General features: G+C 39.8%; 1 protein-coding gene across 4 annotated transcripts in view; it reads right to left on the bottom strand.

Annotated features, from left to right (window-relative positions):
- Positions 1-111: 111 nt before the first annotated feature.
- Positions 112-23,934, bottom strand: part of CMSS1 (cms1 ribosomal small subunit homolog) — a 225,793-nt gene continuing 201,970 nt past the window's right edge. For all 4 annotated transcript variants that reach the window (XM_039732832.1, XM_039732831.1, XM_039732830.1 and 1 more), the window contains 9 exons: positions 20,609-20,709; positions 15,901-15,972; positions 12,745-12,874; positions 9,869-9,928; positions 9,072-9,174; positions 7,609-7,669; positions 6,682-6,769; positions 4,965-5,053; positions 112-774 (listed from right to left, as the gene is read on the bottom strand). In XM_039732832.1, the coding sequence (XP_039588766.1) occupies positions 691-774; positions 4,965-5,053; positions 6,682-6,769; positions 7,609-7,669; positions 9,072-9,174; positions 9,869-9,928; positions 12,745-12,874; positions 15,901-15,972; positions 20,609-20,709 (788 nt within the window). In that variant the 3' untranslated portion in view covers positions 112-690. The remainder of the gene's footprint in view (positions 775-4,964; positions 5,054-6,681; positions 6,770-7,608; positions 7,670-9,071; positions 9,175-9,868; positions 9,929-12,744; positions 12,875-15,900; positions 15,973-20,608; positions 20,710-23,934) is intronic.

Genomic DNA, 23,934 nt, shown 5'->3' on the forward strand with positions numbered 1-23,934 from the left:
AAATACTTTGGATCAAATACTTTCCAAGGTGAGTTCCTCATCTCTATTCATCTAGTTCTCTGAAAAAGAATCCATCCATTCCCTATTATCTACAATGACAAAAGAATCACCCAGAGATCACCTCATTTTAATTTAAATGGACAAACATAAGAATACTTTTTGCACACTTTAACAGTTTAACCAAAATAAAATCTCAGTACAGTATACAGATAATTTATCACGTAAGAGCAAAAAGCAGCATTTGGCCAGCTCTAGAACAGATAGATGAAAAATACCTTTTTAACATGTTACTGAAATTCATAACTCTTTCAAAGACCCTCCAAGAGCAAGTAGATTACCACTCTCAGAGAGAAATACATGTCTCTTTTAGGACAGCACAGGGAGGGAACAGAAAACTGAGCTGTGCAAAGACTTTCACACCCATATTCGCTCATTTTCAAAGTCTGACTAGTGAGACGTAGTAGTAAATCTAGCAGGTGAAAGAAGTGTAACTCTGATTTCCATATGACATTGTAACTGCAATAAGAATAATACTAGAACTACAAACAAAACTTCTGGGGTTTTATTAAAAGAAAACAGAAAAAGTTGCAATGTGCCTTCTGTATTGAGACCTTGGAAAAGTCAAAATTCAGTTGCAGACAGGATAATAGTAAAATGCAGCTGCAAATTACTTCCTTGTTGGTAAACTCATTAAAAGAGTCCCAGCTTCACAGATCCATCTCTGCACAGCTTTATAATACTCTTCTCCAGTAGGTCAATTGTTTCTTTCTTTATCTGAAGAAAACAAAAATCAAAGAAAGCATAAGAAGTTACTGATAATGACACCATTATTTATTTACTGAGGCACCTTATTATAGGCCTAGAAATTAAAGAAAAGATTCCTATACAAGGTCCTCTAGAACATTTTCAGTTTTTAAAATACCCACCATTTGCCCTGCAGCCCTGAAGTCCCATTTCACATGGCTACAGAAAGGTTGTAATTGGCATTGTTGATAAAGCACACCACAGCAAAAGGCCCATCCTGGGCTACAGAATCCATACAGAACTCTCCAGAGGAAAAACTGCCTTAAAGCAGATCAAGGGCAGTGCAACAGGCACAGCCCTGTCTGTGTCTGGGACACCTGAATGAAAGTGAGCATGAAGGTCAGGTCTGCCTGTGCTGTGTACAAAGTACTTTGTTTTATGACACTGGTATAACTGTGGCTTATGGCTTATCTAAAGATAAAACAAATATATTACAGAGTAAATATTGACTACATATTTCAGAGGGAACACAAGATTCTTTATCATCATGCTTAGTCCAGAGTTTCCTTATAGCTCCCTCTTACCACTTACAAATCACTTGTTTGCAGGTTTTCTCTCAGGATTCTATTCTTTCATGCCTCCACTTTGCAGAGGAATAAATGATGTAAGAAAGCCCAGCCAGCCTCAATTTCAGACTGGATGTGCTACATGAAGGTGAACACAGTTGTCTTGCTATCACAAGCCAATTCTCACAAACCTTTTATTTTCAAGAAGTCTGAAACTTAAGCAGAATATTTTCAAATTTACTGAAGGCTTGGTGTGTGTATTATTTGCACACAATATAGTATTGGGTTTTGGTAAAAAAAACCAACTTCATTTGAATTTTAGGAACAAGTAACTTACGGAGTTGAGACAGCTCTGTATTGCCACCAACCTGTGTACAAAGATCTTTCAAAGCAGAAAGCTTGTCCTTTGCTCAGACCAAAAATTACACAATCCATTTTGATTTACAACTTTATGCTTTACTTCAATGCCAAGACAAAGTCTGATAAACTCATTCACTCCTCCTGTGGTTTCTTTGGGAGCTTTCATCTCCTTCTCTCTCCATTGTTTGGGATGAATGAAGTGGGAGACACAGAAACAGAGAATGAAAAATTCCAGCAGCATTAACTAATGAGGTGCTGAGGGAGCTGACAGAGCAGCGGATCAGGGCACCATCCCTTGTTTGGATATGATGGTATACAGAACTGCATGTGGAAAGATCCATGTGGTTTTAAATTAATATATTTATTAGAATATAAATATAATACTATAATAAATATATTATAACATTACATATTATAATACTATAATATATTATTAGAATAGAAATATAATTCTGTGTACATCATTCTCCACTGAACATCAGGTGACTACCAAAACACCAAGTACAATGGACATGTGCTTCCAGTTGTTCTTGCTTTCTGGTTTAAACACAATGAAATTCAGCAATGTTGCACCTTAAGTATGCAAGGAAATTATTGATAATTGAGGTTTGCACTGAAAATAGGCCAGTATGCTGAGTTTCTGACTTTAAGTGTACAATTTTGCCTCCATAACTAACATAGGTGAAAGAAATTATTACATCAAACAGCCAATTCTCTGAATTGTATTTGGTACTCTCTTTCCTCTCTCTGTGAAAACTTATGACTATTCATAGCATGTATTTGACATTTTTCTCTACAATTAGCAAAGCTGACTAGGACTGTATTCCATATTTGAAGCCCACAAGCTGCTAGAACATCCCATTGGTTTATATGTGATGTTAAGATGCCTTACCACCAAAACATTATTTGAGTGTCTTTCACTGTTGACATTCCTTATTCATAACTTTAAGAAATCTGCCTGATGTCTGCAGTGGGATAAATGCTTGCAAAATACTCAACTTATAAAGCCCAAGATGTCAAAAACCTTCCTTTATGATGTGTTCCATGAGCCAAGAGCAGTTTGAAGACTTTTCTGTAATTATATATTCACTACCTTGTAATCACACATAAATATCTATTGCTTCTCCTAACACAATATTTGATGGTCCAGTGTTCTTACCTACTGGATTTAACTTCAACTAAGCTTTAACTTTTTATGCTAAGACAGCCTTAGGATTTTGCCTTAATAAAATAGACTTGGAGTCACAACTTTTGGCCTATATTTCTAGACAGACACACAGAACTACTATGATGCTGCCTACAGTGAGCTGAAAGGTATACTTGAGGTTTGCAATAGCCCAAAATTAAATAGTGGCAACATAATCTTAATTTTTTGGAGGTGGATCACCTATGGTCTACTTTACTGATGTTGACTTCAGATGACTTAAAAAATCCATCCCACTGCCATCAACATCTTTTGTACTGCCTGTGATTTTGTACTGTACTGTCTGTGATTTCATGTTTTCTATTCTTTACAAAACTTACAGATAAGTGTAAGCACCATACAAAAAAAGCCTTATGTATTAGCCACAAGAGGGAGCCTCCTTGCCACCAAAAAAGCAAAAGCAGGGGTTTTGTTGCTACTTCATTTCTTCAATGTATTTTTTTGTTTTGTTTTGTGTATGTGGGGTTGTAAAATGCAGCACATTCAAATACTTAGACAAGTACATAGATGGATTAATGATTGATAATTTGTTTCACTTGAGAAACAGCTTAATGTTTATATGCAAAAGAAGTCCTGTTCCCTGGAGATTCCTTTCATATATGGGCCTGCTCTAAATGCACAAAACCTCAAGACAGTGTGCAGGAAATTGGGAGCTTTCTAACGAACACTAATAGAGGAAACCGCCTCTTCATCTGGCTAGAAATAAGTGATGCCCCATAACATATGGTAAACATAGCTTGCTACAGCAAGAAATATAAAATCTGGATTACAGAACTGTAAAGAATTGGGAATTAACTTAGAAAGAGTGTACAAGTGATGGGTCTAAGTTGTTTGTTCTCTACTTCTTGTCAAAAGAAACAAAAAAGAAAAGAAAATACAAGAAAGAAAAGAAAAAACCAAGAGAACTGTCTGTAGATTTACTCATATGATGTTATCTTGCTCTCAGGTGGAGAAACATAGACGTTTGGCCATAGTTTTGTTTAGTTTTTGAGGAAACTTCACACTGAATCACAGTATATGGTGAGTTGGAAGGGACCCACAAGGATCAAGTCCAAATCCTGGCCCTGCACAGGACACCCCAAGAGTCACACCCTGTGCCTGAGAGCGTTGTCCAAACACTTCAGGTCTGTCAGGCTTGGTGCTGTGACCACATCCCTGGGGAGCCTGTTCCAGTGTCCAACTACCCTCTGGGTGAAAAATCTAATATCCAACTTAAACTCCCCCTGATACAACTTCAGGCCACTCCCACAAGTCCTGTCACTGGTCACCACAGAGATCAGTGCCTGCCCCTCCTCTCCCCCTCACAAGGAATTTGTAACTGCAGTGAGGTCTGTCCTCAGCCTCACTGAACATCCCAAGTGACCTCAGCCCCTCCTCATACAGCTTCCCCTCAAGGCCTTCTCCATCCTCATTACCCTACTTTGGACACTCTCTAACAGCTTTATACCCTTCTCATGCTGTGACCAGACTATATACAATATTCCAGGTGAGGCTGCCCCAGCTCAGAGCAGAGCAGGACAATCCTCTGCCCTGCCCAGCTGTGATGCTGTCCCTGATGCTCCTAGGACAGGGTTGGCCCTCTGGCTCCAGGGCACTGCTGGCTCAGATTCAACTTTCCATCGACCAGGACCCCCAGGTCCCTTTCCATGGTGCTGCTTTCCAATGTCTCACTCCCCAGTCTGTCTGTACATCCAGGGTGCCCCATTCCAGGTGTAGAATCCAGCACTTCCCTCTGCTAAATTTCACACAGTCGGTGATGCCCATCTCTCTCATTTGTCTAGGACTCTGTACAAAGTCCTCCTGCTGAGGGAACTTCCTGGGCACAGGTATCCATCAAGCATAAACAGGGGAAACTCACAGCACAACCACAGAAGTCACAGCTGTGACTTGCAACAATAAAGGAAAAATTCTTTTTCAGGAGATAATTTTGAGACGCGTGAGTACAGACTTCTCAGTCAATGTGAACTTTGTGTTCCTTTACCACTGAAGACAGCTTTACAGAAAGAAAACTTTACTAACCAAGACCTGAGAGGTACAAAAAAAAGTACTTAATACATAGAACATAACATATACAGGTGCTTATACAATACCTCAGGGATGTCCATCATTCTCCTTAGTTTTTGATCTCTCCAGTTCCAATCCAGAATCACATATTTCGTGGAGTTTAAGCACAGGGCATCTAAAAAGGCAACATAAATTTACTACCAAGATAATATGACATGTGCTTATCAAAATGATTTTTGGCTTTTACATATTTTGCTCTCTGTTTCCAAGGAAACTAATCTTTGAACACTTAAGTACTACATTTGCTGCTTAGAAAACTAATGCACTGACACTGCAAACTCCCTTAGCCACATAATCTCATGCCTTTTTGGAAGATAAACACAAAAGCAGAACAACTACTGTTGCCAGACTTGTCAAGAGCTTAACATCCTGCCAGAAAGTAATTCCTCAAGCTTCCTCTTGATGAAACCACAGGAGTTGAATTTCCAAAGCTGATGTCACTGGTAAGTTACAAGGACCCTAACCTGAAAATTGATGTTAACAGGAACAGACAGTGCTCAGCAATTTACAGGACAGGGTGCTCTGTGAACATGAGTCAGGTCAGTGGTGCTGCTGAAGAATTCCTTTATCCTTCAAATAAGTGGTGGTGAATAAAAAGGTCCCCTCTGAACTTCCTTTTCAGCTGTTCTCCTATTTTTTCTCTGGTCTTCTACATGATGCTCACCAATTTTTCCCATCAGTTTTGATTCCTCTCCCTTCCCTAAGTGACCTGGCACTGCAACACTACACTGTCAAAAAAGAACTAGAGCTTGGGATAAAATTTCTTCCAGGGATGGGGCATCCACAGCTTCTCTGGGCAACCTGTTCCATTGCCTCACTACTCTCATGGCAATGTGCTGATGTGCTGAGCACTAACATTTAATGTTGGTGGAAGCAACAAAATAATGTTACTCCTGCACTCTTTTGGAAGGAGCAGTAGAGTCCCAAACCACTGCCACTCCCTGACCAAGAGACCACAGTCAGAGCAAGACAGTGTCATGCATAAGAGGAATAGAAAGAATTGACTTATCATCTTGTCATTTTGTTGTTTCTTTTTCTTTGTGTACGTACTGTCTACTGAGTAAGTAAAAATACTCAAAATTTGGGAAAAGATTTATAGAGAATAATTAATTTTACTACAGGCAAATGAGAAATAAGATCAAATCAGCAAGCAGATCTTTCATACATCCCTCACAAAAGTTTACACTAAGCTCAGAGTAACATAAGATACAGTGACTTCTGCCACTATTTCCTTTTGATCCACTTGCAGTGTTTGGTTTCCTGGAGCTTTAAATCTCACATTATGGTTTTGCAATCACTTTCAAGTCAGCATAAATCAGTATTCCTGCCAAAAGAGGAAGTCTCCCACCTCTGCCTGCTCATTACCTGATTTTGTGTGACAGGTTTTGGTTTAATTGGGGTCATTTCACTGAGCTGCCAAACAGACTTTTGGGCTTGCACAGGGAGCAGGAAGAGGGAATAAGCACTGACTGGCAGGTGAGAGGAAGCATTTCTCTGCCTTTCTCTGCTAATACTGGCTTATGACAGCTTAAAGTGATCATAAAACAAAGTACCAGAACCTTGACCTTGTTTTGACTGACATAGTGAAGACAAGTAGTGACTGACAAGTGAAGAAACAGAACCATACAGTTTAGTACCCAAATCTGTATGTTCATGTCAACCTAAAAAAACCCACCAGTTTAAATTTCACTTCTCATGAGACCAAATATAAAATGCCTAGGGAGGAAACCCTCATTCTCCTACCTTGCTCCACTAGTGCCTTTACTCTCCCAGGAGTTCCAACCCCAATGTGAAACATGCCTTTCTCCAACATATTCATTTGTTCCTTTATCTAATTTGAAGAAAGAAAGAAATATCAACAGTAAACCCATAATTGTTTTAAAATTTCTTCTCAAGGAATTGGAAATAAATTCAAGATCTCAGTGTATTTCTTTCTAGAACACCATCAAGTAACAAATTATATTTGCCTTTCAAACTGTCAGATGATTATATCTGGAAGAAAGTTTAAGAAATATAACAAGCCAGCTGGGCATCACACTTCTCTAGAAGTTTAATCTTTTTTAACTTTAAAAGTCTGCTATTGCACCAACTATTTTTAGAGGTGAGAACAGCAAGATTCCTTCAGCATTTAAACAAATGCTCAGGAATACTGAAAAATTTGAATTAACTCTGAAGTCCTTCAAGATGAAGATACTGGAAAAAGGTGAAATAAAGCAAATGACATTTGTGTGTTTGACAGCATTTATATCAAAGGCCAAATGTCCACTCATTACTCCCAAAACCCCCATAATTTGTGCTTTTTAACAGGTATGGATACTGGGGATCCAGGCATTTGATTTTCAGAATGCAAATGTGGGTGGTGGACAGTGTGCTTCCACAGAGCTGCACGTGTGAGCCTTCTGGCACTGAATGAGCACTTGGTGGGAATGTGGAACAGTGAAACTCAGCAGGTGCACAAGCATCTACATTCTGCATAGGGCTGCACCAGAGCTACTGGAGATGGTGCTTAGTGAAATTCTTCACACTGCAGCAATGGGCTACCAAAGGAAGCACTACCTAAAGGAAGGAACTTCATATGAACACTAATGAAAGGCACTACTGCCAAAGGATTTAAAAAGAAAATCATATCACACTATTTAGCTGCTTACTTGCTCTATTAAAATTCCCTACCTTTATGTGCTTTGCAAACAACTTGATGACTCTGCAATCCCCTTTAAAGGCTGTCATTGACCTAATAATGAAAAAAATGAACGGTGAAATACAAGAAGCAGGGCTGGGCCTAAGACCACACATGAGGAAAGAAAAACCAACTGGCATTTCTCAATACGTTTGAGACACACACAGTCCCCCAGTGAACTCTGGTTGTACTCTGAACACTGTGTACATTCTTGTTTGCTACTCATCAACAGAGATCAACAACTGGACAGACACAGTGGAGAATATCAGGGCAATATTGTTTAGATAGCTTGTCAGATAATATTTAATATTATGGCCTGTGCTTTCACAGCTAGCTTAGGTCAAAACTGGTTAATCACCAAATCCTCATTAAAAAATAATTCAGTTACTAAGATAGAGGTATTAATGAATATGGGTGTGTGTGCAGAAAAGGAAGGATCTGTGTATGGACAAATCTATGTTTCACAGTCTTCCTGCAGCATGGCAGTTGGGAAAACCTAGGCTGCCACTGTCTTTACTGTAGACATTGTCCAAATTCCAATTAACCAAACGAATTTGTTAGAAACCTTGACTTGTTTTTCTGACACTCCATTTCGGCACACCAAAATAACTCTATGTTCTGTATTCATCAAATAGGAGACAATATATTCAGTATTTGTTGAATGTCATTTAAGACAGCTTGTTCTGCATGCTTCTTGCAGGGCAGCAAATTTTTAATTTGCAAAGCTAAAGGTTTATCTACACCTAAACCACCTAAGTCTCAGGTGCTAGTCTCTGCATGCACGACCGGCACTTACCTGCCTTATCTATGCTTATATCTGTGTCATGGAATCAAAACTTCCCAAATCTACATCTCATTTTGTACTGACAGATAAGTAGGGTCAAGACCACCATGAAATTTGTGAGGTATCCATCAATTCATCAGAGTCATCAAAACTTCTGGCATGAGAAGGGGAAAAAACGGGGGGAGAGGGCACACTGAAAATTGTCATCTCTGCCCAGCAGTTTTTCCAGCCTGAGCCGGCTGAGAACACTGACACAGACCTGGAGGCACTCAGGCCAGACACACCTTGGCACCTGAGGCCCTGAAATACCATGTCCTTGCTGCCTTTGGTGCAAAGCCTTAACTACTAGTGGTGGATCATCATTCTTCATGGGCTTACTCTGTTCCCAAGTATAACATGTTCCATGTTTCCCCTAAATTGGTTACACTTTACTTTTGGTTTTTAACAAAAGTAACACTTCCCAGGCAACTGAAATACTGAGCATTACTTGAGTCCAAAACCGAACACCACGCTCCCAGAGTTTAAAGAAGGAAGGGATATTGCATCAGTTTGAGTCAGTGAATTTGCTGGCTAGCAGAGGACAGTGTCCCAGTTTTGCCTTTTTGCCTGTGGTTCCAAGACAAAACTCCTGACCGACTGCCAACCTCAACACAGCCTTTGCTGTTGACATACTTGATGAGTTCCAAGGAGCGAAGGGCAGAGCTGCAGAGAACCAGCATCACCACGGACTTCTTCTCCTTGTGGCTTCTCCGGAGCTTCGCCCACTTAGGACAGACTGCAATGGAAAAGCCCTTGTACCCACACAAAGTACTGCATGCCACAATTTTAAATTACTAGAGTACATGATGAATGGTAGCCAGCAGCAAGAACACACATGCTGACTCCTTTGAGGTCTGGAACTTTGGCATCACTTTCGCATTTAGTCATGGCTGAGAAATCGGAAAATGGAATGCCCAAAATAAATATAATACAGAAATATCACATAACTGAAGAAACTAGATAAGCATTAACAATCAACAGTTTTTAAGGTGATGAGCCTATTGTCTTCATTTGCCACATATGGCAATTTTTATCAGAGAAAATAATCTGCAAAGAAACATTTACCAGACCAGAAGTTCTACATAAATATACAAGAGAAAAAAAAATTCACTTGGTTCATGTCAGCAGCCAGCTGCAGGCCTTTCATTCTAAGATAATACATACACCTACTCATGAAGCCACAATAAATTACTGACAAATAATCTCTAGCAATTATAAGAAAGCCTAGAACATTCTTGATACCAAAAAAGTGTGATAAACTAAATAAGAGCCAGAAAAACAATACCTGCAATTAAAAAAAATAATTAAAAGCCTTAAAGTAATTAATATTTCATAATAAACAATATTTGGAGCTACATATAAAAATGCAGCAATATTGTCTAAATAATATTTTTCATATAACTTTCATCCAGACCAACATTTAAACTCACTTTCCTTCAGGTATGAAGAAAAACTGTGGGTAAGATCATTGGCTGGCAAAAAGCAGGAGTCTGAAAACATAAAGAAAAAAATATTTTTTGTTGGTGTGTCTTAACAGCAAAGGGAGAACATATGTTTGCAGCAAAACTGCTAGTTATGTTGATGAAATCTCACCTTCATAAATCCATCACCAATAAATTACCATTTCTGAAACAAAAATTAATATAGAAGAAACTTTGTATGGGTTAAATCAATGAAGGTAACACCTCTGAATTGCAATTTCTTTTTTTTCTCCCAGCCTGAAACCTTGAATACTGGGCTGCTGTGTAAGTGTGATCACATGCTTTCAAGAAAGTTTTCATATGTCTTTGCCACAATGAATCAAAGCTCAGCCAAAAGCCTTACACCCCTAGATTGTTCCTCCAATGTACCTGTGATGAAATATGTTTGTACATCCCCCAAATCATTCATACTGTGCAGATGCAAGAATCTACCAATAATTTACTTGTCAGTAAGTTTGTTCACCTTTGTGGCAACCTACCTAACTACATCAACCCTGACAGCAACACCTTCACTGCATTTTCAGTGCCTTTCTCTTTTCTCATTTCCTGCTGACTTCCTTTTCTCTGGTCACTGTGTTAACTAGGAAGTCTTTTAAAAGCACTCTGTGGCAGACATGCCATTTAACTTCATATAATGGCAAAGAAGATCCTAACAGGTTCTTTGGAAGGTCCTTTCTCATGCCTATACAGAAAATCAAAGTTCTTGAAAAGGTGATGCATGGTCTGAAAACTTGCCACTGTTGTTAAGGACTCTGCCTGATGGAACAATATGCTTTTGCAGAGCATTAACAATTCTTTTGTCCTTAAATACTTACATATTTGTCTTACCATCTTGCATGAAGCACAGCCCCTCAGGGTGTCCATGGATGTTTGCTGATAGATTTTCTAGACTAAAGAGGTTTCTTCAAAGAATCATTCATGTTCACATGGATGATGCACTATGCTAGTGCTGAGCATCAATCCAAGATCTTCATCAGAACAGACAATGTGACAAACTTGCTTTGTAGCCAATGCCTGGCTCAAGTCCTGCCTTGCTAAAAACTTTTATTTTGCGCTGATCATCATTCATGTTCACATGGATGATGCCCTGTGCTAATGCTGAGAGCATCAATCCAAGATCTTCATCAGAACAGACAATGTGACAAACTTGCTTTGTAGCCAATGCCTGGCTCAAGTCCTGCCTTGCTAAAAACTTTTACTTTGCACTGATTCCTATTAAATCCTGAGACTGACATTTACTGTAAGTTGAGCTTCAAAGGAAATGCAACAATATGCAATATGTACAACTGAAGCATCAGCAGCTGATTTACTTTAAAAATCATGTCTAAAAGATGCACTTGATGCTGGTGGGGATGGGCAGGGGCTTATCTTCTGAATACATGGTCTCATTAATGATGACAGTTCAAGAGATCCTTTCTGAAGGACACAGCTTCAGTCACTGACTCCTCACCAACAGTGCAGCAACATTGCAGTATTTACAACAGTTTTAAATAGAAGTTTCAGAAAGGGGGGAAGAAACACACAGCTCCAGACCATGCTGACTTTCTGACCAACCCTGACCTTCTGCACTTTGCCAGCGAACAGGAACACACAACTCCAAAGTAGCTGCTTGTTACTGACTCAGTGCTTTGACGTGAATGACTTGACAGCTGTACAAGTTCATAAACTCCTTGGCACTCTAAGCCTTCAACTCCCAGCAAAAAAAAAAATAAGGAAAAAATATAGCCATCCAACACATATGGAAATGGATCCCTTCAGTAGCCCAAAGGGCTCTTTTTAATAAGAAAGAAACCAAACCAATTTATTATTTCCTAAAACTCTTATATACCAAAAAATACTTAACACAAGCATTTCAAAGAAATCAATAAGGGATTTCTCCAGGTTTCTTTGATCCAGTAACAAAGCTGAGACTGCCCCACAGAAATAAAGAAGGGTCCACCTAGAATCATGGGGATTAAGGAACAGCACATTTACCTAGAGAGACAGGCTTATGCATTAATAAAGCAAAAGCACTGCTGGACTAGAAGGCTTCTGCATTGGGCATTGGTCACTGACAGTTCAGTAAGTCCCAAGGTGAGTGCAGATTGGTTACCAGCCTGCTGCTCTTCATGAGCCCTCCCAACAAATAATGGACAGTGTCTCTGTCTGCACAGGAGAGGCAGAGAAATTCAGTGTTGCCATCATTTCCAATGCAACCCCCAATTCACAGAAGCTAAGCCTGCTCTGTTCTGCTTTTTGCCTCTTCTATTTGGCTTTTAACTGGAAGCAGGATACAGGCAAAAAAAAAGGGTCCCCATGGCTAAAATTTGGTCACTTCACACATGGATCAAAATTATCACCTCAATTCATGCCACTCCCTAAAAAAACCACTGCATTCAAAATCTCATGCCCATATGAGAATGATGCCTCATTATTTCTTTGTCTGTTTCTGTGAGCCCCTTCTTATGCACTGACTCAGATAATCCCAGGAACAAAATACATCTCTCACAGCTGTGGAATCATAAAGGAATCATAAAGGAATCATAAGGAATCATAAAATTATTATCAGAAAGGTGAGCTCAGAAATTAACACTTTGTAATAAAAAGAGATATTTAAACAATGTTTTATTTCCATTCCTCCAAGCCACCTCACATTTATTCCAAAGAAACTAACATTTCAACTTAAACAGCAAATTAATATACAGTAAAAAAGAAATATAAGAAAATATTTTCATTAAAAAGTACAACTCAGTTATGCCCCAAAAATCTTCTTTCCTCTGCAGAAGAAGAAGTCAATAGTATAATGAAAAAACCATTATTTATATATTAAATACAGGATAAATTACCTGACAGCTTTAATTCCTCTATTTCAATCACAGAACGGTTTTCACCGAAATGTTGAGTAAGCAGATTTTGTAGATCAGCAGGGACACCAGGTTTTGGAGCAGATTTTTGCAGAACATCAGAAATCTTCTTCTAAAAAATCCAAGTAAAATGGATTAATATGGTATTTCTATACAGCTCTTTGGCTAGCTAACAACACTGTACATAAATGTTCTTCCATATCTTTATACAGTTACAGCAGTTTAATTATGGCTTAATTGGGAAATCACCTTACAATGGGACAAGATTCCCTTTGTCTTTAGAGGGAATGCAGACTTGAGATGCAAGCTGAGATATTTGAACAAGATGGTCTGTGAGCCTGAGCATTAAAAATCTTGTGCACTCACCTGAAATGCTGCTGTAACAAAAATATAACTGAAAGCTGGTTTTTGAGTTTTGCTATTGCTACGCTTTAATATCAGATTGAAAATTCAGGCTTTTTTCTCCCCTAATTTATTGTAGTTTAATATTCTTAAGGCATAACAACAGGAATCAAGTGACAGTATATGATGTGGTTATATTTTGATTTAAACAGAGTAACTATCTATCTATCCATCTATATTTGGAAGGGAAGATGGTTAGTTATATGCATAGAATACCATGCCAGGATGACGAAAATTATTTAAAACAACAGAATCACAGGTCAAGCAGCAGGAACTCACAGCTGCTTTGTTCTCTCACACTGTAATTTTTTTTAAAAAAACTAATAATTTTTAGAGACTGAACATGAGTTCATAATGATTGTGTTTTGCTCCTTAGGAATGTTATTAAGTAACAGGTCTGAATTCTCACTGAAGTGAAAGGATTGCTGTACTTTTTGCCATAATTAAATGGAATATGTGGGTAGAATAGCCCATGGTTCCCATTGACTGATCTGCCAGCATTTAAGAAAAGCAAATGATAAGTATTTTAGAAAACAGCAAATTTGCAAGGATAGAGGCAGTCTGGAGAGAATGACAAGAATGTGACGCCTCTCTAGTTCTTGCTGAGATGTGTTTAGATTTTGAAAGGACAGCTCAAGGTTTCTCAGCTGTGTAAGCTAAACTGAACTCATCATGAAGGGGACACATGGTAGCATAGGTCTAAAAGTGAAAAGGAGCAGAAGGGCATGGTAGGATGGAGCAAAAGAGTCTGTATTCTTGAGTCAAAGTGGGATTTCAGAGAGATGAGGTGGATCTGGAAGAATTTTTGGCAGCTTTGGAGGAATGGTGGGTACCTTCAGTTTGATAGGCTGAGGTTCAGGACAGCAAAGATCAATGAAAATTTTGAAGAGAAGTACGGCAGGAATTTTAATGTCAGGGGCAGACCTTCTTCCATCCATTCTTTCCCCCACTCCACCTCAGCACCCACTCCCTCCTCTCTTCCATTCCCCATCACTCTGTCTGTTCCTCTTGCCCAACGCAGCCCAAATACTCCAACAAGAGCAACATGAGGGGCAGAATGCTGAACAGGGAAGAGCCATCTGGGAGCTGCCAAAACAGCCAAGGCAAGGCAAGAGCTGTCTCTCCCAGCCATTGCCACTTTGGCACTGCCTGTTTCCCCTGCTAAAAGCCACCTGTGGGTTTGCAAGACCCCAGCTGAACCTTTGACATGGAGATGAAGTCTTTTTGCCTTCCTCTCAGTCTAGCTTTGGCCTGGTGCAAAGCCCTCTGCAGTCCCTGGAAGACTTTGTAGAGGACCTCTGGCTGTTCCGCAGGTTTCTGCAGTGCTTCAATCTGCAGCATTCCTTCCCAAGATTCCCCTTCACTTACCACTGTTGTATTTTCCTGCCATGGAACAAGTGTCTTCCCAAAGCACGACCAGAGGCCGTGGGAGCACAGCCAGCCTCTCTGTGAGACCCACAACCAAACCTCTCCACTGTTCCTCCCAACAACCCCAGATGCTTTTCCCCAGCCCTGCCTCACAAGCTGCATCTGAAATGGCCCACATTTGGGAACCTCTGATTTAGCAGACAGCAAGACAGAACTATCAGGCTCATTTTACTGGGCAATTCAGTGTAATTCACAGGGCTGTTATGTCATTCATTGTGCCACTTGGTTCCTTCAGAAAAATTATTGTCCTCTGGAGGGGAGAAGCCTGATACAATGAGAAATTCTTTAAGAGCAAGAACAAGGACACCTGAGCAAACTCTCTTCCTTCAAGGAGTGCTGTGGGGAACTGTTCCTCATGCAGGAAGTTTTATTATTCCAATTCATTCCAGATGCTTAAAAACAAAAGGGTTTTCCCCACTTTTCCTTACTTTTGGAGACAGCACTTTGTTTGGAAGCCACAGATCAACATAATAAATGTTTCCTAATGGGGTTTTTTGACAGGCTGTGTATGTCACTTAGTGGCCCACTGAAAGCAAAGGTGTAAGCAAGCAGCTGCTGTTTGCCTGAGGATGGGGTTTCTTGCTAGGTGGGTTTGCCAGCCTCTGCCATGGTATGCCTTCACTCTGGCTCCAGTGGAGTGAGTACTGCACTTACTGTGCCAGAGCCACACTGAAAGCAAAATCCCACTCTTCCCTCTTCCCATTCCCTGGATGATTAAGAAGGCTGACATAACATAAAAAGGCCACCCCTCAGCCTTGTGAGGGTGCCAACTATTTACAGTCTGTCCCCCTACAGAAAGACAATTAACTTGCCTGGTGCCAGATAATCTCCATTTAGACTGCAGGGTGTGTTTGTTGTTGTGGGTGAGAATGGAGCACGGCCAGAGGGACAACACAGACTATTTATTTATATACTTATGCAGAGAGGAGAAAAGTGAACAAGGACTGTCCTTGGCTCAAAAGATGTAACAGCAGCTGGAGTCTGACCACACTGTGGGAGTGGGTCAGATTCTGCAGCAACTGAAGTTCCACCTTTCTTCCATACAGTCACCCTTTCCTCGTGGGCAACAAGTGGGGTGTAGACATACACAAGCCTTGAGTGGAACACAGACATAATGCCACAGGTCAGGTTGGGAATAGGTATCTCAAGTAAGGTTTAAAAATCAGGAATTTCTCTTCTTCTCCAAAATAGGCTGCAATATTATGACCACATTACATCTCATCATCACGGGGTTGTCCCCATTCTGCATCTTGTAGCAGCATATAAACCCACTGCCCAGACCCCAAACACACTCCAGGACACTCTTACCTTCTTCCTCTTCTTTGCCTTCACAGCACTCTCTTGCTTTTCTTTGGGCTGACTTAAAAAACACTCTGTAGGCTGCAAAACACATTAAAAAAAAAGAGGTAAGAAAAAAAGTCACCAAAGGAAGGCGAAGGAGGTAAGAGGAGATACAGAAACACTAATGCTGGGCTAGGAAAAAACAATTGAAACTGAACGTCCCCACCTGTAGATGGAATCAAATCCTTACAGCTATATGTATATAAACTAATTTTGGAATTGAGATTGCTGTTGCAACCAAGAAAGGGAATAAAAGAAGAGAAAATTGAAGCATTCAGGGTGCAGTCATAATTCCCTAAAATGGTGAAAAGCAGGCTTCGATACATTTAAAAAATCAGGAGGAAAATATGAACAAAATTACCACTAAATTCATATTTTTAATCTCTGCTGTTATGAATGATAATTTTTCTAAACTTTGCCAGTAGTGTTCTAAAATAACTGGGTCTAAGGTGAGCCTCCAGACAGTAAAAATAAAATGGAACTGGGCAAGATTAATTAGAAACAATCAAACTCTGAAGTTCCTTCTACACTTGTAATGCAAAATTTAGGAAAACATGTTTCAAATTTGTCCTACCCCATTCTTGCTTTGACTTTTCATAGCAGGCAGGGTCAAATACACACAAGAAAAATACATGGTGCTATCATTAACCCTCTTTTGTGCCTGAGTGGACAGGCTGAATTGGTCCATTTGTACCAGGGTCCCTGTTCAGTAATCCAGGGCTAGGATTTGACTGTAGACACCTAAAATTGTCCAAAACAGAGGAAGCAAGGCACAGACTTCTCTTGTTCTGAGTGTGGCAATTCTCTTTTCTTTTGCCTTCTTGGGGCCTTCTACCTAATGGAAGTGCACATTTATCTATATAGACAGGCTCTGGAACTTAGTAAGTGACTTAATGAAAAGCAATGGCAAAACAGGCTGAGCTGCAGGAAAATGCTCCACACCACTGCGATGCATTTGGCTGCAAAACTCTGCTCTTGTGAGAAAACGTGGAGAGGACTCATCACATGGAACATTAAAAAGCTCAGGAACAGCAAATCCAGCACTCCTCCTCGGGGAAAGCCTGAAAGAAAAGTATCTGTGGAAAAGGGAGCCTAGCTGAAAGCCAGAGAAGCTGCTCCTTTGTTACCTTGGGAAGGCAGCTCCAGTCAGGCCAAGGGGCACAAAGGAAAGCTAAGAGGAGTTGAGAGTATCTGGGCCTTTCTGAGCCCTCCTTGCACTGCCCCACCTTAACAGGAGGACACTTCATGGCAACTGCCGCTAAATGACCCAACCCAGCACACTCCTGCCTTTCCAAGCCCACTCTCACAGCCTTATCAGAAGCATTTTTTGAGGTTTAATTGTTCATATTATGCCTCCATTTCTCTTTTCCTCCCCACTCCCCTTGCTAAATTAGCTATTCAAACAGGTAACCACCATGCTCAACACAAATAAATGACCTCTTACTCTCTGTGCTGTGCTGCAGCCCCAGCCACTGCCCTTGCCAAGGTGGTGGTATTGTACAGCAGTGGCTCTGAAACTGGTTGAGGATTGAAATGAAACTTAGGAACTACCAGAGAAGGTTTGGCTGGGGACGTGCTACAGGTAAGTAGCAAGTAGGCAAAGCACTCTATAACTACGGCTGGAATGTAACACAGCCTGCATCAAAACCCATGGGAAGTTGTGACAGGGATTATATCTTGCCTCAACAACAGAAATCTGTCCCTGTGATTTTCTCAGGTATAAACAAAGATTATCATCACTAGAAACGAAGAAACTGCAAGTGGAAACTCACTTTAATTAACAAAATTGTTCCAGAGTTAATATAAGTTTTTGCTTTATTTTTGGTTTGTTGCTATTTTAAAAATCTCTGCCCTGACTCTGATTCAAGTGTTTTTAAAACACCACCATACGTTTCTTCATTCCTGTCCCTACCATTAGCATTCCCAGACATTGAGACTGAAACAGAGCTACCCTCTGCTCTACTCTTACACATCCCAGCTGTCCATAGATACTTAAAGGCCATTAGCCAGGTGTTTTAATAATAAATTTTATGTTCAACATCATATTTTATGCAGAGAACAAGCCTTTGCACTGCTTCAGTCAAGGGCTACCTACAAGCAATCAAAAAGTCAGAGAAGGGCCAACATGAATTTCTGTCCTCCAGCAGAGTATGATGGTTCCCTATCCCAGTGGTGCTTCCAGCATACTGAAAAATATCACTCATTCACTTTAGGCACATTTCTCCCTTCTTATACATCATGAACTGATTAACATAACTCTGCAAACACTCACAACTCCTATCTGTATGAGAAAAGAATGAAATGTGCCACACAGCTGAAAAAATTTCTCTGAAAGAAAAAACTTCTCACTGCTAAACCTTCATTCAAATATTTGAAAGTACCACCAAGTGCCATGGCTTCTTTTTTGGAGGCAGTATGTAACCCTTTCTTTCAAAAGCCACAGAAACAGCAGGCAACACAAGCACACAGCAGGCTTGTAGTCAAAGCCTTGCTTCCTTAGAGAGAAGCATGTTAAGACTCAAAATTGCCTCCTTTACACTGCATATATATATTTAGGCATAGCATATTATGCCTAAATTATTAGCCCAGCAATAGTAAATCCATGTTATTCAGACATTAAAAATAGTGACATAAAAAGAGAAATTTTGTGGTGGTGAATGGCTGTAAACTTACACGTCTTTGATGATCTGCAGTCTAAAATATTTCAGCATCTGATCTATCCTGAACTTCTGACCCTTATCCAAGCATTAGTAGCCTACCTACTCATGCAATAGCTCTTTGCATGCCACCCTTAAGAAAAGGTCATTTGCATGCTTTTCTTATGCAAGACACAAAGCAGACAACCACTGTTTTTTGACACGGCTCCCTCGTGCTCTGTGTTTTTATGCTATTTTTACATGGAAATTCTTAAAATGCAGAAAACAGGAAATTTGTGCCGAGACTAGTGATTTATGAACTAAAATGTCATAAATTCCTTGTTTGTTAATCACACACAGAGCATAAAATATTTCCTGTATTATATTTCTAACATGTTTTTTTTTCTTTACACGCTGCCAAAGTGATGGGAAATTCAAATGTCGAGTGAAAACAGTCTTGCATGTGTGTGAAAGTTTACATTCCAGGTCAGCCACATACTCTGACTTTTGGAGTTTGTGACAAAGTAAACACATCACTGCACCACTCAGACTGGAGAGAGATCACTCATTCCACTGTAAGCCCAAGCACAGCCTGCAGACTAGGAACATGGATGCTCCTAACTCTGTTGGGTTGTCTCGTGACAGGCTTTCAGGTGCCAAGTCCATTGCAGAACAACTTCCAGCCTCTGAATAAGGCAGCATGAGTAAAACGGGTTTTGTTATTTGCACCAGAACTACAAAACCACCAGCTTTCCATAAATAACTCTCAATTGGTATGTCTAAAAGACGGGCAATAACCCTTCTATGACTTTGAGCTCCCATAAATCATTTCCTTCTTGCAGTTTCACATCTAAACATCAAATTACCTGATTCCAATATGCAGGCTGATATTCTTTATATGACAGAAACAGCACTGGCAGGTGTTCTGCTACAGCTGAGCACTGCCAGGCTACCTTGGTAAGTAACTTGTCTTGGCTATCCTTTCTAAGGTTCTCATAAAAAAGGGTCAAGCAACCCTTCCAAACAAAGTGTCTTAATCTACTTCTAAATGCTTAAGTGAAAATGGTGATAAAAGGTGGTTCTGTAAGAATTCTCACTCCTCAGCATCTGACCCCCTGGTAGAGCATGTACAAAGGCAATACGGCTTTCTCCTTTATTGCTTGGTTCTCTTTCCTAATCAAAACATTGATCTCATTCAGATATTTGGATCACTTCACCTTTGGTCTCTTTGGAAAGACATCCAAAAGCATAGTAATTGCTACCATGTTGTTTACACTTCTCTGTTACAAAAAAAGAACATCCCTGCAAATGGCTTTCACTTGGGCAGCTGCCTAGGCATTACAGAGTGAATTTACTATTGACCTCGGGGTCAACATTGATATCCATAACCTCAAGGAGAGATAGCTTCCAATGTAATTTTAGCTCTCCGACAGCCACTCAGTCAATTCTCCTGGGTGGTATGAGGAAGGCAGAACAAATTTACCTTCAAACAAGAAACTTCATAACATCAGCCAACCTCTAGATGACTTTTTCCCTCAAACTGGGGTGATGCTGATGTTCTTTGGCATACTGAACAACACAGTTCCTCTTGGCATTAAATGAAGGTTTTAGCAGTCCAAGGGTAAGAAAACATCAATCCATGAAGAGCTAAATTCTTTTTCATTTGGACCTTGAAGTGGGGACATGCTTGGGTAGATAATCTGTATAACAAGTAAATACAGCTTTCCAGACTTTGTGTGTGCAGGGAAAGGGAAAAAATTGCAGGGAAGGATACTCAGTAGCCACATCCAGGCTTGTACCACTGGACAGTCACTTTATAGGACAGGCCTGGCAATCTCAACTCACACAAAACAATTGTGAAGTTATTGCTGAAATGTACTAAAATGTGACCACTTCCAAGTAAGGCAATATAATTAAAAAAACCCCAAAAACATGAACAGATCAGAGAGAGTGAAGAAAACTGTCCCTTTGCTGAAAAAAAAGACATTATGTTTCCCTATGTGTTATTGTTGTGCTAAACAATTACTTAATTCACAAACCTGCTTTCTTTTCTTTTTCACAGCAGGTTTGGATTCTGAATCTTGACATGTTGCTGTCCTGTCTTCACTTGCTTTTTCAATAGCTTCATCATCTGAAGGATCTAATCAAAAACAAAGAAGAGCTCTTGTAACTGTTTTTCAGATCCATCTACTCATCTTTGCATTCAAAAACAGGCATAAATCTCTAGATGAAAGGTTGTCACCATAATACAATCTCATGATTGGCAATAAATACAGCTGGTAACAAATACATTTTTCTTGCTAAGTTTGCTGATACTTCTTTCAAAATGAAGTTATTTCCTCCTACTAAAACAAGTCTTGCAGATGAAGGGAAAAAAAAATCAAGCAAACACATAAAAAAATGCACAAAATCTCCATTCCAAACTCCCAAATGCTTTACTGACACACATTAAAGAGGAAAAATTACAAGACAGGTATAATGTACTGTTGCATAAAAAATACACACACTTCCTGCAAGTACATTTTAATTGTGTCTCTTACTTCAGCAATAATTAGACAAAGGCACCACTCCCAAAGTTTGAGCGGAATGTCCACAAGACTAAAACATGCTTATGTTTTAAAAGACAACTAATGAAATTTTCGTGTCTCTACCCATTCTTTTCTTCATCTCTTTTATCTACAGAGAGACTTTGGGGAAAAAATAAATGCACAGCAACAGCTCCCTCCAACAGTGCCATAATAGTGCTTTAGATGCATTCAAACACAGACTTTTCTACTGGGGACTGAGTTACTTCCCTGATTATTCCCAGAAGTGTTTGCATCCATCAAACTGAATTAATTCAACTTCTGTAATTGGAATATAACTGCCCAACAGGTATTCAGTCATTATTCACAGCTTCAAGACCAAGTTATTTATTTTTAAAAGAGAGGAATAGAATGATTTTTAAGCATCATCTGAAGTACAGATGATATAACTGTATCTATGCATCACTAGCTGTGAACAGAGTAAACTGGCAATCTCCTGTATTCCAAAGCTGTAAATTCACAGCTTCAAGACCAAGTTATTCATTTTGAAAAGAGAGGAACAGAAGGATTTTTCAAGCATCATCTGAAGTATAGATGATAACTATATTTATGCATCACTAGCTGTGAACAGAGTAAACTGATGGCCAGAGAACATGAGAGAGAGAAAATCAGTTATAGCTGGTATTTCCAAATTCCATGTTGAAATAACTAATTACTGAAAAAAGGGTAAGTGAAAGGATACATGAAAAATATGCAAAACAATTTAAGTGAAAAGCGAGTAAAGGGATGAAAGGGGAGAGGGAAGACTTTCTATTAATCCACAAATGTAGCATTATATATTATATAGCAATAAGGCAGTGGCTTTAAAAATCCTAATGTGACAGAATGGGGAACAAAATGGTACATATTTATTCCTAGAAAGATACCATCTCATAATCTTCACTCCTTTTTCCCACCTTGAAAAGCCTGTGTCACAGTCAACTCCCTAAAGCTGGGGTCTGACAGCTGTTAGGAGTTCAAGAAAGTTTAGGAAGTTGAAAGAGAGTAAAGAAAATCAGGGAATGTTTTAGCAGGTTGGATGCCATTTCTAATGAAATCTTACTTGATATGGACTAGATTCTTGGCAAACCACAAGAGCTTTAGAAAGTGAGCAGCAACTGAGAAGAGAATTTGTTTTCTGTTCAGTAAGAGACTAAGAGATTCCCAAGTGAAGAGGGTAGATAAATATGTTAATGAACATAATTAAGACCAAAATAAATGCCATGGAAGAAATGACAGCACTTGTTTGCATCTCAATATAGGATGCAGCCGTTCTGAAATCTTAAAATAGGAATTCACCAAGAAAAGCCCTCGCTTTCCAGCTCCAGTGCAAATGCAGGAATGCGTGCAGCAAGTGAACATTACAGCTCAGCTGACCTGTCTGTTTCCTTCTCCTTGCAGACACAGCCTCAAAGCAGAGCTGAATGGACTGTGGCCACACAAGTGCCAGAGCCCAGGCAGAAATGATGTGCCTAGTCCTGTACAGCACAACACGTGGCAGCAGGTGAACAGGGCAACAAAGAAAGCTCAAAGTTTGTTGGACAAAGCTTTTCCTTTCCTTACATTACAGAGCAAATATCTTTCTCTTGAGGATGTCCAAGTGCTCCAGTACCATATGGCTGTCCCTGCACAGCAGCAGATCTTTCCTGCCTATTCCTCTCCAAAGTCACTGAGCACTTATGTCCCCCAGCCACTTTGGAATCTCAGATACAACACTTTGTTAGAAGAAGCTGAAAAATCACATCACTCAGCATACTCCAGAAAATTCAAAAGGTGTCTTGGTAATTCAGCATTACACTGGCCATTACCATGGCCTTGCTGTCCTGTGGATCACCCTTTCTCTGGCATATTTATTGTGCTATATCTTGGTAGAGCAGCTTCTGTATTTAAGGGATCCATCACTGATTTCTGTTTCATTTGCCCTGACTCCAGAGATACTGAAAGAGTGACCAACTTTAACACACACCAGCTCCACATCCCTGGGGTCTTGCACACACTGCATTGAAGCAGGCTGTGAAGAGCTAATATAAATGAAGTACATCAAAGAAATAAGAATTGCCTCTTCATCCCTTTTGCTCACTGCACTTGAGCCCCAAACACTGACTCCAAAATGAATTTGTGCATGTTTCTCTGAATTGAACTGCTGTGTGAGCTCTTTCCAATGTTTCACATTGAAAATAAATGAGAATTGCATCAAATAGATTCAGGGGAAGCTGCCAGTGATCTGCAAGCATTCCTTCTAAAATCCCACTTGGCATGCTCTGAAAGGCAAACAGGAGTTGTGTAAGTCTTAAATAACCTCTTCTCTTTCTCCCAACTGAAAGACATGCTGCTAGCAATAGCAATCTAAAACTGGACAAATGGTTTCCATGATCTGAAATAGCCTGACAATGTACCACCTGTTCACTGCTCATTTGAGTTTTGGACAGCACTTCATGGTGCAACGTCCAGTGCTCTCAGCAAGAAGTGAGAGAAGAGGGCACAGACTCAGATTCAACAAACATCAGTTCAAATTTGAGCATCTTTCTGCAGTACCTGAATATCTTTATTTCATACAACTGGAGAACTTTCTATCTATTCCAGAAACAATCACCCATGTCCCAGTCAGGACAGCAGCTCATCTCAAGCTGTAATTGTTTGTGACACCATGTCAGCTCCTGTGATGACAGGAGCATTTTGTTGCAGGCATCAAAGTACCACAGGCCAGACTCTGCCGTCCATGCTCACATTAAACTGTGTACCTTTCTCTGCAAATAGTTGCCTTGATGTCAGTGGGGTTACTCGCAAAATAAATCATAACT

Source organism: Passer montanus, unplaced genomic scaffold (genome assembly GCF_014805655.1).
Source record: "Passer montanus isolate IOZ18808 unplaced genomic scaffold, ASM1480565v1 scaffold80, whole genome shotgun sequence".
Lineage (NCBI taxonomy): Eukaryota > Metazoa > Chordata > Aves > Passeriformes > Passeridae > Passer > Passer montanus.